This window comes from Ailuropoda melanoleuca, chromosome 16 (assembly GCF_002007445.2).
Source record: "Ailuropoda melanoleuca isolate Jingjing chromosome 16, ASM200744v2, whole genome shotgun sequence".
NCBI classification, from domain to species: domain Eukaryota; kingdom Metazoa; phylum Chordata; class Mammalia; order Carnivora; family Ursidae; genus Ailuropoda; species Ailuropoda melanoleuca.
In genome coordinates, this window is record NC_048233.1 from 72,597,522 (window position 1) to 72,611,745 (window position 14,224).

General features: G+C 49.4%; 1 protein-coding gene across 1 annotated transcript; it reads left to right on the top strand.

Annotated features, from left to right (window-relative positions):
* The first annotated feature begins 1,455 nt into the window (after nt 1-1,455).
* Nucleotides 1,456-11,875, top strand: ACCSL (1-aminocyclopropane-1-carboxylate synthase homolog (inactive) like). Its single transcript, XM_019809916.2, is given in 15 exon segments — nt 1,456-2,338; nt 3,635-3,694; nt 4,138-4,208; nt 4,592-4,661; nt 4,892-4,958; nt 5,876-5,984; nt 6,229-6,272; nt 6,275-6,303; nt 6,699-6,799; nt 7,888-7,977; nt 8,743-8,788; nt 8,882-9,023; nt 10,337-10,479; nt 10,566-10,719; nt 11,492-11,875. Coding segments are annotated over 15 exon segments (1,884 nt in total). The 5' UTR covers nt 1,456-1,663; the 3' UTR covers nt 11,575-11,875.
* Nucleotides 11,876-14,224: the final 2,349 nt, after the last annotated feature.

The window sequence follows — 14,224 nt, forward strand, 5'->3', positions numbered from 1 at the left end:
CCCCTCCTCCACGTGCATTCCCTCAGTCCCTGCTCTTGCCCACGAGGAGTCACTGTGGTCACTGTGATCACAGTGGTAAGCAAACCCTCCNGAATTCCAAGTACAGTTTCTACGTGAATGCATATCATTTTTGCACCATTGTAAAGTAAAAAAAAAAAAATCATAAGTTGAACCATCCTAAATGGGGGGATGTCTGTATCTGGAAGGACCGTGTGACCTCCCTACCTGCAGGGTGGAGCACCCCATTACAATGACCCTCCTACTCTTAAGGGAGGGAGTTTGGGCCAGAGCAGAGCTTTTGCTTGTGGAACAAAGGGTTAGTCTAGGCATGAGGGCTTGTGTTTGTTCCATTTCTTTCTAAACAGTATGCATGTTCCTGATGCTGGTGAGTGAAGTTCTTTGTATCACTGTTGAAGAGGGGTTGGCACCCTAAGTCAAGACTTGGTAGACTTTGTCCTATGGCTGCATCTGGTCGTTGTTCCATCTTCTATAGCTAAGTCCTCAGTTATGGCTCCTCCCTTCGTGGACTTTGCAACATCCCCGTGGTTGTGCCTCTCCTATGTGCCAGGCACTGTGCTAACGATACCGTGATGAAGGCTGACCCGGGGAGATCCTGAACAAGGAACAGTGTTAAGTGTCATCAAGGGGAAGGACTGGGTGCTCTGGGAATACCACAAGCAGACTGAACATGGTTGGAAGAGGTTGGGCAGAGTGTCCAGAATTTGGATTCTTTGAGGCTTTAAAAAGGTGTTTCTGAGGTCCTACCCATCGTTTTGACTTGCGTCAGAGGAAAGGGTGGTTTGAATCCTTAGAAGCTCTCAAAGTAGAGTCTCAGGAACTTGTTAGAACTGAAAATTCCCAGCCCACACCTACTGATTGAAAGTCTGGCAAGGAGGCCTCGCCATCCCTGTCCTAGAAGTCCTCCAAGTGACTCTGGTGAAGTTTGAAGTTCAAGAACCACGTATCCCACCTGTGGTTACTAGTGGGAGCAGGTTGAAGGTATTTATAAGGAAGTGACACAAGGAAGGAATGGAAGGACCGAGCTTTGAATATCCGGTATGGCCAACTTAGGAAAAAGAGATAAAAAGAAGGGCTGATGTTCTAGAATAAGGGATAGCAAACTTTTTCCATACAGGGCCAGATAATGAATATCGTAGACCTTGTGAACCATATAGTCTGTGTCTCAGCTGTTCCACTCTGCTATTGTGGCATAAAAGCAGCCAGAAGTGATACATAAACAAATGTGACCATGTTCCCATCAAACTTTATTTACAGAAAGAGGTAGCTGGATTTGGCCCTTGGGCAGTAGTTTACTAATCCCTGTTCTAGCAGGATAATTTACTCAGGCTTTTTATTTTCTTTCTGTCTGGGTCTCCCCGTCTTTTCTTTCCTTCTCTGTCTCCCTCCCTCCCCCTCCCTCTTTCTTTCTCTCTGTCTTCAAAATCCCTTTTTCTTAGAACGCTGTAAAGCAGGAATTGCTCTAACTGAGGCACCGGTGGAGACCCCAGAGCCAACCTGTTCAGTGTCCCCTTTTTCTCAACGTAGGCCCTAAAGCTTTTTCTCAGAACCCATTTTAATGTCTTGTAAGTACAGTGCTCCAGTGTCTGGGCTTGGGGCCACTTAAGCATTGCCCTTGAATGAGTCGGTAATTCTTCCAGAACCAATGTGGGCCTCTACCCGAGGTGTGGAAGTAGGAGGGGCAGTGGGGAGCCGGAGATCAGGCCTGAACCTGAGGGTCAAGGCGAGTAGACTTTGCTGCAGCACATGGTCCCCCCCCGCAGGTTCCAGCCAGCCTGCTGAGGCCGAGACAGAGCCCCAGACCATGAGTCACCGGTCAGACACCGTCCATCTGCCCTGTGGTCAGATGAGGGGTCAGTGCCTCGGGAACCAGGGCATCCACACCCAGCCCGTGGAGGTGATGCTGCACTTCAAGCTGACCGTCGAGAAGCATATGGTGCAGCTGGTCACCATGCGCCAGCAGCAGGACCTGGTGCCGGAGGAACAGAGGCGTCATCCGGCCACTGGGGAGCAGGAAGCCCTCCTGGACGGCTTAATGTACCAGTTGGTCAACCTCCTCCAGTCTGGGGCCGCAGGTGGCCTGGGGCTGCAACCGTCTTGCCCTTCCCTGGATGTGAGGGGTGTTGTTGGAGGTGGGCAGCGGGCCCAATCATCCAGGCAGCCTGACCAGCCAGTTCACCAACGGAATGATCCTGAAGCGACATTCGTCAGCCAGCACCTGTCCAACCGTGGGATTGACATCTCTGCCTTATTCCAAGCCAGCTTCCAGGATTACAAACTGTACCAAGGAGATAAATATGACGAGGACAAGAACACCTTGGTGAGGAGTGGGGGGGAGACACCTCCTTGAGGGCCCCCATCACTAGGATTGACTGAGTCTGGTGCCAAGTACTGGCCTCTCTCTCACTCTTCCTAGTTCCACGAAGTAGACGCTATTGTCACCTTAGCGAGAAGGGAATGGGCACAGAAGCAAGGGGACAATGCCAAGAAAGTTAAGAGCTGTGTCTGGGTCCTCCCCACCCCTCCTCCACGTGCATTCCCTCAGTCCCTGCTCTTGCCCACGAGGAGTCACTGTGGTCACTGTGATCACAGTGGTAAGCAAACCCTCCCTCATGGAGTGGAGTCCAGTGCCGAATGTAGCCCACCATCGGGAAAGGAACATTAGTAATAATAATAACCTCAGGGAAGTAAGGGGAGGCCCTTGGGTGGTCTGAGGTGTCTTAAAGGCTGAACCAGCCAACCATGTGGTAGGGGTGGTAGGGTTGGGAGTGGGGGTGGTAGGGTTGGGAGTGGGGGGGCAGTCTTCCAGGTAGGAGGAACTACAGGTATGAAAGCTTTAAGGTGAGAAGGGCTTGGAATGATGGGGAAATGAGGCTCCTGGGGCTAGATTAGGGAACATGAGTGAGGTGATGAGAGTTGTGGGGTGTTAAGATGGTGACATTAGGCTAGGGAGCCAGGGAGAGGCTCCCAGCAGGGGAGGTTCACAACTGCTCTCTAGCCAGAGGGTGGAGGACAGCCCGAGTCGTACCTTCTTTTCTGTTTCTAGCTAAGCGATATGTGGTCAATGGCCATCTACTTTTTCTGGGGACTAACGGAGTCCGGTATCTCCATTGGACTCTGAAGAACCACTGTGTCCTCCAGGAACGTGAAGGGGCCTCACATGGAAGTGCAACTGGCAGAGATGGGCACGCAGCAGGCCCTGGGGTCAGGCAGGTGGGGTTCTGCCCATGGCCGAGCTTACGGGGCAGTGGGGTGGTCCACCTGCCTGAGCCTCACTCTCTTCAAAGCGAGGATCATACTAGAACCGTTTCCTTGGGAGTTGTGAGAAGGAAGGCTACTGCATGAAGCCCTTCGTCTGGGGTCTGGCACAGCATAAGAACTCAGCGACTGCTCCCTGGTATAGAAGTACTGTGTGGTTCTAAAGGGGGAAATTGCAAGCTGTATAATTTTTGAGACTGTGGCAAGTTTTCTAACACTTGAAGCTGTTAAACATGGAGTGAACTGCCTAGTGGGGCAGTGAGATTTCCATTGCAAATCATCGGAGTACTTACTAGAATGTTTAAAGAGGTCCCTATGGATCAGGGCAAGTGGCCTGATCGATTCCTTCCATCTCCAGGGCTTCATTAACCTTGGCATCAGTGAGAATAAGCTCTGCCTTGATCTGATGACTGAAAGGGTAAGCCAAGTCTTGGGCTGTGCTGGGACCCACCGTTGGGTCCAGTACCCCTTGAATGTTTCTTAGCATGTGGTAGATACAGGAATGGGACTAAGGAGTTTAAGGAAGGGAGTTGGTAAAAAGGTTCTTGAATAACACATCTTACCTCCTGGCTTATTGTGTTTCTGGGTGTGCTCTGGATGGGCATATGGTGGGTAGGCTGCCAAGGGAGCCTCTGGCCCAAGTGTAAGGTTGGGGAGGTTGTCCAATACCCCTTAGTTCTCTTTGTGTAACCGATGACCAGAAGATTGGGGCCTCCATTCATGAAGGGGCATGTTGCATGTTTCCCTATTCTTCTGTAAGGCCCTGGGTTGTAGGGTGAACACCCATATGCATCCTAGCAGTAAGATAAGGCCTGTTGGTCTTCCCTGGTCTGGCTGTCCTCACCTTCTCTTTGTCAGCAGTTGAGTCAGAGTGACATGAACGTCATTGAGGATGTCCTGCTGCAGTATCCTGATTGGTCAGGGCAACCATTGTAAGTAACTTCCAGATCTAAAGTCTTGTAGCCCCCAGATACCTGTTCTCAGGGAGGGAAGGACCCAGGGCGCCAGATTCTTGGTTGGCTGCCTCCCTATTTCTTTGGGTAACAAGTTCTAGAAAATGTCTAGAGTGAAAGCTCCTCAGGAGGGAGCCTGGTATGGTAGAAATAGCACTGCCCTATAATTCAGAAGGCCTGAGTTCTCGTCCAAACTCTCACACTTATCGTCTGCGTCACCTGGAGAGTTGATAGCATCAGTCAGTATCCCTGTGACATGAGGTTGGATGCCTTGCTCTTTGGAAAAGACTGCAGCCTATACCTTGACTAAGGAAAGGCCCATGGGCCTGGGCACCACACAGTCTCTCTGGGTCTACCCACAGCCTGTGGGAAGAGGTGGCCCGGTTCCTGACCTACTACTGCAAGGCACCTGCTCAGCTCGATCCAGAAAATGTGAGTCCGTTTCCCAGCCTCACTAGCATCCTGGTAGAGGGCTGGATTCTTGGGGGACTCTCTGCATTTTCTAGAACCAGCAGAGGCCCTGACGGCCAGGGCAGAGCCAAGGCCAGTGGGTTCCAGATGAGGTTCCTGGTGCTTATCCCTCCTGGGGGGAGGGAGAAAAAGGGGGTAGACCTTCTTACATGGGGACTGGTGTTTGACTTCTGCCTTCTGCACATCTTCAGGTAGTCGTTCTAAATGGCTGCTGCTCTGTGTTCTCCACGCTGGCCGTGGTTCTGTGTGATCCAGGTGGTAAGTCAATGGGCCCTACTTTCCCTCAGGAAAATAGCAGCACATGGGCACTGGTCCTTAGGGAAGAATAACTTGACTCAAAGGCCTTTCCCTTAAAGTGCTGGAACTTAGAACATCTTCCTACTATTCTGTAGGAGTGACGGATTTGGGTCCCCATTTAATGTGGAAGGAAAACATGGGACAGTCCTCAAGGGACGTATGCCTCAGAAAGAGTGGCAGTTAGAGCCAACTCATTATATGATTGGCTGGGCTTCTGGACTCAACTCCAGTACAGAAAGCCCTGGTAAACTGGCTTAGACCAGTTAGATTTCCGAACTCCTATCTTCTCTACCACCCCTGCTCCAAAAGGCTAATTAGTTCTAGATCAAATAAGGCTGAGGGATCTGTTCTCAGTCTCCCTCTTAACAACACCCGAACAAGAGTCTCCAATCATAGTGAGCTCTGGCTCCACGGAAGGAAGGTACCCAGATGGTCAGTTTCACTCAAAGGAGTAGGCCCTTGGCTAACTCATCAGTGAGGCCAAAGGAAGGGGAAGGAAAGAACCCAGGAGCTCACCAGGTGCAGGTAGTCTGAGCCATGCAGAGAGAGGAGCGCCCTCTCTGGGCATGGACCTCAGCCTCTAGTATTTGGACAGGAGCAGGTAAGACTTGCCGGATGACTAGTGCTCCACGCGCTGGCAGCCCGTTTGGGTTTGTAACCTGGATCCCGAGCCGTTCATAGCAATATTCTTCCCCTTCTCCTTCTGTAGTGTTCCCCAAATAGCATTTATAAGAATGTAACTTTTATAGAGCCTGAGGCCAAAAATTAAGCCCCAAGTAGGAGGGATTGCCAAAGTAACCTCTCTGTCTGTGGTGTTGCTACCGGTCTGAGGTAGAGAGACCCCGGAGCGACAGCATTTTGTCTCCCTGTGCTTCTAGAGGCCTTTCTGACCCCCACCCCCTTCTATGGTGGCTTCGCCTTTAGTTCCCACCTGTATTCGAAAGTTGAGCTGATTCTCGTCCACCTGGACAGTGAGGTCAGAATGGGGCCCCTTCCCCTGCTTAGCCTACCAGGCAATGGAACATCCTAAGGGCATTTGGAAGGTGTAGGGGACTTTGCTCTCTCTCCTCCCATATTTGCGTCGGTGGGGGGAAGATGGGGAAATTAGGGCAAGGAGGGCTGTGGGACGGCAGCCCTGGGTGTGAGGGACTGCTCGGTGTGTAGAGGAGCGAGGGGCTGGGGCGTAGAACTCTCAGGTAGGCAGTGCTCAGGCCGTGTCTGTCTTCCAGAGCACAGATGCACATCCCCGTCTGTTCCAGCTCACTGTGGACAAGTTGGACAGGCTCTGCTTGAGGCGACACTTACAGTAAGGAGGGACCCGTGTCTTCGGGGTGGGCGCTGCTGCCCCTGAGAGGGGACATCGTTCTCACCAAGGTGTTGTGGGCTCCTTCTTCGGAAGAGGCAGTGTCCCAGGGGCGTGTCCCCCTGAGAGCCCTGAGCCTTGTGTCTGGGGCAGCCCCCAGAGCTCCTCCTTGCTCCCCCTTTGTGGGCAGTAAAGAGCTGTGTGTTCCTGATCCTACCTAAGTTGCTGAGATCCCAACTAAAGGCCTTGGGAAGGTGTCTAAAATTGGGTATCCTGACTTGACCTTCGGCTGAACTTGAGGTAGATGTGAAGGACCTGTTGTGTTCACTTCAGTGACGTTTTTTGGTGTTTTGTTTATTTGGGGGTTTTGGGTTTTGTTTTTTTGTTTGTTTTTTTAGGGGAAAAAGGTCAGAGGCCTCATACTAATCAACCCTCAGAATCCTCTGGGAGACGTCTACTCCCGAGACTCACTGAAAGAGTACCTGGAATTTGCCAAGAGGTAGGAGTTTCAGCCCTTGAGACTAGACGAAGTCCCTGAACGGGGTTCCTGTCACTCATGGCCAAGAAGTCAGAACCAGATGTAACTGACCCCAATATTTTTACTGCACAGTATACTTTGCAAAGCTTTGTACAACTCACTGAAATTGAAGTGAAAGAAAATGTACCCACGTGCTTCAACCAAACGTTTTTTTGCCATTTTTGCCTCCCCCCCCCCAGGTACAGACACCTGCATAACAATTATGATCTGGTTTTGTTGCTTTTCCTCTTCTTGTCACATAACCACTTTCTCCTGGCATCCGTTTCCCAGCTACCTGGCCTGAGGCGGCAAGGAAACCAGACTCTCAGACCCTGTGGGGTGAAGATGTGTCCCTAAAGAACCCTCATGTCCCCTTCCCATGAACACGTTAACATCAGTTCTCTGGAGTCCTGAAATAACCCTATTGGTTAGCGGTGCTAATCTCCCATTTTCTAGAAGAAACACACTTATCCAAATTTCATAACTCTAGTCCAGACAAGTTCATGGCAGCTCATGAGGACAAAAGGAAGAATGCTGGTAGTGTGTGGGCTGGAATTTGACAGAACTAGGTTCAGATCCCTGCTCGAGTACCTGCTAATTGAGGGAACTAACTTTGTCTCAGAAACGGGTTCTTCATCCATAAAAGTGAGATACCAGCACTGCTTCGGAGGGCTGTTGGGGAAATAAACACGATGACCTGCATTAGTACTTAGCCCACTTAATGCCACTATTCAATCCAGACACTGGGTGGGAGCTCCTGACTATACCAGACGTAAAACTCTTTGGGACACGAAGCCCTCCCCGTTGCATTGGTCTCTGCTTGACAGCTGAAGCATTAGATGTTCTCTTGAGTGTCTTTGGGTCCTATTCCTTCCTACCCCTGAGCCAGGTCTAAAGACCCCCCCTTCTAGTGTACCTCTCTTCTACCTTACTAAGCCCCTTGGAAGGGTTGGATGCACTGCCGGAGTGGTATGAGTATCTGAACTGTATCCAGAGAAGCCCACGAAAGAAAAGGAGTTGAGATGAGAGAGAACCTAGATAATGTTCTCCCTCTTTTGCCCAACCTGCAGGTACAACCTACACGTGATTATAGATGAGATTTACATGCTGTCTGTGTTTGATGAATCCATCACGTTCCACAGCCTTCTGGGCATGGAAAGGTGAGTTTTTTGGCCTTAGCTGGAGTTGAGAATGCGAGCCATGAGGTTCCTGCTTTTATAGGGTGTGTTCATGGGCCATAGACTTAACGGGCTATGTGCTACGAACTGGAGCTAAGTGCCACTGGGAGTGTGAAAATGAGCAAAGCATCCTCTTTCCTCCCAAGTGTCTTTTTGCAATTCTGTTTTGCACATGAAATAACTTGAAGGCAAGGTAGAAAGTGCACTGTCACACGTCTACATAAAACCCCACTGAAGGTCAGGGTAGGAACTTCTTGACGAATAGTGCATAGGGAAAGAAGAGAAATAGGGCAGAACTTTCTTAAGGTTAACATGTGGCCCTAAGACAGGATCCCAGCAGCCAAAGCAAGGCAAGGCCATGCCTGGCAGAAGGAACAGCTTTACCCAAAGTGGGGCAGTTAGAAATAGGTGAGCACATTTTAGGAACAGTGGGTGGCCCACGTGTGTGTAGAGCTGATTGCCAAGAAGTTGGCTTTGGACCAGCTGCAGGAAGGCCATGAGCCAGGCCGAGGGGCCCAGACTTCATTCAGTGGGCACTTGGGAGCTGTCCCATCTAGTTCCCCAAGGATACCTTTTGCTGCCTCCTTGGCTGTTAACTGGGGCAACTGTTTCTTGAACTTTGGGCCTTATAGGCTCTTATGTCTAGGAAGGACCTCAAGTCCATTTTCCTCTCTTGCCCTCATTGACCCCAAGTCTTCATCCTTTCAATATGTCTTCATAACCTTGATTGTACTATCTCCTTTCCAGTTTGCCTGACCCCAACAGGACCCATGTGATCTGGGGCACCAGTAAGGTGAGCCCTAGCTTCCTGTCTTCGGGTGGGAAAGGAAAGGGGGCCAGGAGGTGGGCAAACCAGGGGTTCCTTCCTCTACTTCTTTTCCGCTAGGATTTCGGCATCTCTGGCTTCTGCTTTGGTGTTCTTTACACGCAAAACAAGAAGGTGGCCTCCGCTGTGAGCTCTTTTGGCTATCGCCACGGTATCTCTGGCATCGCCCAGTACAAGCTGTATCGGCTGCTTCGGGACAGAGGTAGTGAGACTTATCCCAGGCTGGGATCGTGGCTAGGCCTCATGGCTATGGGGGAGTTCCTGGGTCTGCTTGGGCTGCTGACATACCTCAAATCCACTGAGACCCTATTTGTGCCTTGGTCTTAACGGTGGGGGGACAGGAAGTTTGAAGGTGGGCAGGATGCAGCTCAGCTCGGGCAGTAGCGCACAGAGAGAAGACGAGCTGCTGGTCTAAAACACAGATGGGCTTTCATGTTCAGCTGCTTGGGAGCTCGTGCTCTGCCTGGAAAGGGCAAAGGCAAATTGTTCTCCGAGGCTTGAAAGACAGAAACCAGTTTTTACGCAAAGGTTAATTTCCCCTCCCCAATGCCTGGCTTGCTGTAGGCAGAGATTACCAAAAAAATGCCGTGACTCCTTAAATATGACTTGACTTCATCTTCCAAGGTGGCTGAAGGAGAGCTGCCATTTGGGCAAGTTGGTGTGGCTAGATCTATGGCACCTGGATTCAGTTTCCTCCATGGATCACAAGTGAATCCTGGCTTCAGAGGAAACCTCCCTCCACTCCCTCTATTTAATGCCATAGCCCAAACTTAGATAAGGCCCCCTTTCTTTAATTCCCTATAACAGAGCAGATGCCAGGCTGGAGGATTTAAATTAAAAGCTGGGATATAATGATACAAATTAATGTAATTTGATAATCTGGTTTAGAAACAACTTGCTTTCAGCTTTGGCAGGGGGAAAAGGGTCAATAGGAGAAATCCAACCAGATGGCTCCGTGCATGGTGCCCGGCCCTCTGATACATGGCGGAAACCAGGTTCCTAGCCCCTTGGACAAGAGTCCTCAACCTTGGACACATGGGAATTATTTGGGGGAGCTTACATGCTGATATGTGGGCTCTATCCCCGAAGATTCTGGTTTAGATGATCTGCCTGCATATAACCTGGGCATCAGGGCTTTTAAAAAGCTCCCCACCTGGTTCTTATGTGCTGCCAGTGCTATGAACAACGGGGCTAAGTCTCCCTAAGTGTATCTAGGTTTCTCAAAGTCCACTGTGCGAGGCTCTGAGTGTCTGCCCAGTTGGCAACAGCAGCATCTATCCCACTTCGGGAAGACCCCGACTCTTTGTATCAGGGGTATAAACCCAAGCAGAACATTCCTACTGAACTATTGAAAAGGTGTGTTGGGTATGGCATTCATCAGCTCAGATAGAACACAGAGTCCATCTTGGATAGAAATAGCTGGCACGAAGCCCAGGTAGGGAGCATTTGATAAGGATCCCTCCGGCAGATCTCTGCCACCAGAGCCATGACCGCTGTCTTCCCCCACCCATCCAGAATGGATTGACAGAGTGTACCTGCCCACCTACTGCTCCCGGCTGCAGAGAGCTCACAGATACATCACTAAGAAATTGAAGGCATTGGGGATCTCTTTTCTCAACCATGGCTCTGGCCTCTACGTCTGGATCAACTTGAAAGTGGTGAGCTCTGGGAATGAGGCCCAGTATTCTTGGGCAGGCCTGCCTGCTGCGTCTTTGGCTCAGCTCTGTCCTTCGGCCTTCCCTAGTACCTGGATCTGTGGACCTTTGAGGAAGAGCGGCTGCTCCATCGCCGCTTCCTGGACAACAAGCTGATCTTGTCCCGCGGCAAGACCTACATGTGTAAGGAGCCTGGCTGGATCCGCGTCGTCTTTGCGGATAAGCCCCTGCGGCTAAAACAAGGTGAGTGGTCCTGGCCTCCCGATCCGGGTGTCCTTCAAAGATGCCCCATCCACTCCTCTATCGCCCATTCCTGGCTCTTCCTTTTTTATGGCCTTTAGCAGCCTGTAGTGCCAGCCCTGCTCTAGGTCTGTTTCTACTTTCACGTCTTTGAGCTCCTTTGCGAACAGGAACCGATAGGCACTTGAGGAACACTGTACCCTCTGGGTATCTGTTCTGTGCCTGCATTGAGCAGGGCACTGGCACTCTCCACTGAGAGGAAATGGTACACTGCCCTAGTGGTATGGCAGGAGAGATAGTCCAGTCGGACCGCGGGGGTCCCTGCAAGTTACACTGTGGAGTTCAGATACTCCTCTGAAGGTTATGGAGAATCTGACCTTCATTTTGTCAGTTTTCTTTTGCATCTCACCACATGCCAGATACTGTTCTACTGCTGAGAATAGAACCATTGACGAGGGAACATTTTTGTCACAGAAATACATTTTGGAGAATGGACTGGGCAAATAGAGGCAGATAGAAAACTTGATGAGGCCAAGGCCAAAAGCCAGGGTACCGGATTTGATATGAGAGCTGAACGTGTCCGGCAGGCAGATGCTGGGGGTGAAGCTTAATGACAGCAGGTAGACTCGGAAATCCATCCCAGAGAAGGGAGGACTGAGCTTCAGCAACCCTGAATGAGGGGCTCTGTGGTGGTCTGCCAGGATCTGGGGATGTCTGGGGCCCACCCGCAAACCCACCAAATCTTCGTTTCTCTGTCCCCGTTTGGCCCCTCCAGCCATGCACCGGTTCTACCAGGTGCTGGAGACGCAGAAGCTGGAGCTGAGAGTGAAACAACTGGAGAGCGCGCAGTGTGAGTAAGTGGTCTGCCTCCCACCCAGCGGCTGCGGCCAGTCCTGTGCTCAGGGACTCCCTGACGTCAGCCTCTGGGCCAGAAGCCTGGGGTTTGGGCCTGGTGCGGTGACTGAGCCCGCAGTGGGCTCCTCCGGGAATGGGCTCCTCTGACCCAGTCATCAGCCTTCTCCAGCTGATCGTCTGTCGCTTTGGAAGCTTGGCATCTTTTTAGTCTTCGTTAGCCATTGTGTGTGTAGGTGAAATGTTTTTATGGGGGTTGGGGTGGGGGCTCGCTGGGTTCTGATTTTGATGGTTTTATTTTTGTAGTCCGCATCTAATAAATTTCATGTTCTCTTAAATTCTAGGCTTGTTTTCTTTCTTTACATTCTTTGTATCACCTCTGGGATATGTTTTTTGTTTTTTGGGTTTTTTTTTTTTTTTTGGTCTCTTTTAAATTCTAAGGCAAGTTGTATGTGAAGAATCTTGTCCAGGGAAAGTAGGAAAGGCAGGACAAAGCACGTTCTAGGTGTCAGGATCCTATGGGAACTTGCATCCCACAAGATCATGCCCACCTTGGTCAGGCGGGGCTGGAGCACAGGTAAGGGTATAATTCCAGATGTTCCTTCTTCCAAATAAGAGTTCTTTCCATTTGCGCTTTTTTAAAAGGCTTTTATTAATTAAAAAATTTTTTTAAAGTATTTTATTTTTTGGAGAGAGAGCACATGAGTACACAAGCGGGGGGGGCGGCAGTGGGAGAAGGAGAAGCAGACTCCCCACTGAGGAGGGAGCCCGATGCGGGGCTCAATCCCAAGACCCCAAGATCATGACTTGAGCTGAAGGCAGATGCTTAATTGACTGAGCCATCCAGGCGCCCCTCAAAAGGCTGTTAAAATGAATCTCCAGTGATAAGCCTGAGGTCTTCTGTTTTCTTCTGTAGTGTTTTCAGCTATTCAAGTCCCACCACCTGGGACTTTCTCCATAAAGCTCTTGCATATCTGCACATCAGTCAGAGGACTGATGCTATGACATGGGTCCGGGACAGACTACCACATTTTATAGATGACAAAAGAGCTTTTAGCACCAACTTATGGCTTTGTGACCATCCTCTCTCTTGGGTCCAGATTTGGTGGTTCTTGTTCTTCAATGACAATTTTTTTCTTTTCTTTTTTAATCAACAAAAAGCAGTATTCAGGCAAATCCTGATTCTTTAGGGTTTTTTTTTTTAATACCAGACTGTATTAAAATAATACCAGATGGTGTTCTTTAGAAATTGACTAATACGGTAATAGACACAGGGAATTCACTGGATGAATGAGGGAGTTCTTGGGAACAGAGAGAAAATGAAGATGTGAAAGATGAGAAGCTCTTGGGATCTCTGTAATGGGGGCTGATAGACAGTCTCATCAAGACACTGTCCTCGGTTGAAAGGGATGGTGACTCCCATGGAAGGAATAGACTCTTTGTCTTCCATTCCACTCAAGATTTGAATGGTTGAGTGGAGAAAACTTAATATCTCCCTAGCCATGAGCATGTTATGTCCTCCCATTTATTTAGATCTTTAATTTCACTCAGCAAGGTCTTTGTGGCTTTCAGAGCACACATTTTGTCCTACACACATTGTTAAGTTTATTGCTATACTATGCTTTTTGTGTTCTGCTAAAGGTATTGTTAACTTCATTTTCTAATTGTTTATTGCTAGTATGAAACAACTGGTTTTTGTATCTTATATCTATCAAGAGCTTTGAAGGCTCTGAGATTATACCTAACTTACAAACGAGCAGCTTTCATGGATGCTGGCAGAAGGCGTGAGAATTCTGGGTCAGAGATAAAGGACAGCTTATTACTCACAGCAGTAGGAGGAATTGGAATATCAGCTTTTGGTTCCCCAAGCCCTAATTCCTATAAGGCAAAGTGAGGAGGACCCGCTGATGCCTGCACGTGCAGTGGGGTGTCCTGCAAAAGAGGAAACCCAAGCTTAAGGAACAGGATTCTTTTATGACGAGCAGGAAGCCTGCCTGAACTTTGGCCCCAAAGGAGACATTGTCTTTATTATATTGAGTAATAAACCTACCTTTTGCTCTGGAGGGAGACACTATTGCTATCATCCAATGCTGTTCACTCTACACATGTGTGTATATATGTGCGTGTGTATGTGTGTGTGTATCTCATTAAAGATAGCCTAGAACAAAGACAGTCAGTGCCCCTCCTTGTAAGACAGGCAGAGACATGAGAGACCCAGGAAGAATCCTCTCCTGATAGTATCTTGTGACCTTGCTAAACTCATTACTAGCCCTAGTAGCATGACGGGGAAGGGCAGATTTCTTTGAATTTTCAATGTATACAATCATGTTGATTGTGAATAAAGATGATTTTCCTTCTTCCTTTTTTCATATTTCTAATTTTTCTGTTCTAATTGCATTGCCTAGAGCCTCCAGTACTTAAATAAAAGTAGTGAGGGAGGACATTCTTGTTCTCAATCTTAGGAGGACTGAGGTCACTCTTGTTATTTTATTTTATTTTTTTTAAGAGGGGGGAGCCAGAGAGGGAAAGAAAGAATCTTAAGCAGGCTCCATGCCCAGTGAGTAGCCCATCTCAGAACCCTGAGATCATGACCTGAGCCTAAATCAAGAGTCAGATGCCTAACTGACTGAGCCACCCAGGCACCTGACTCTTACTC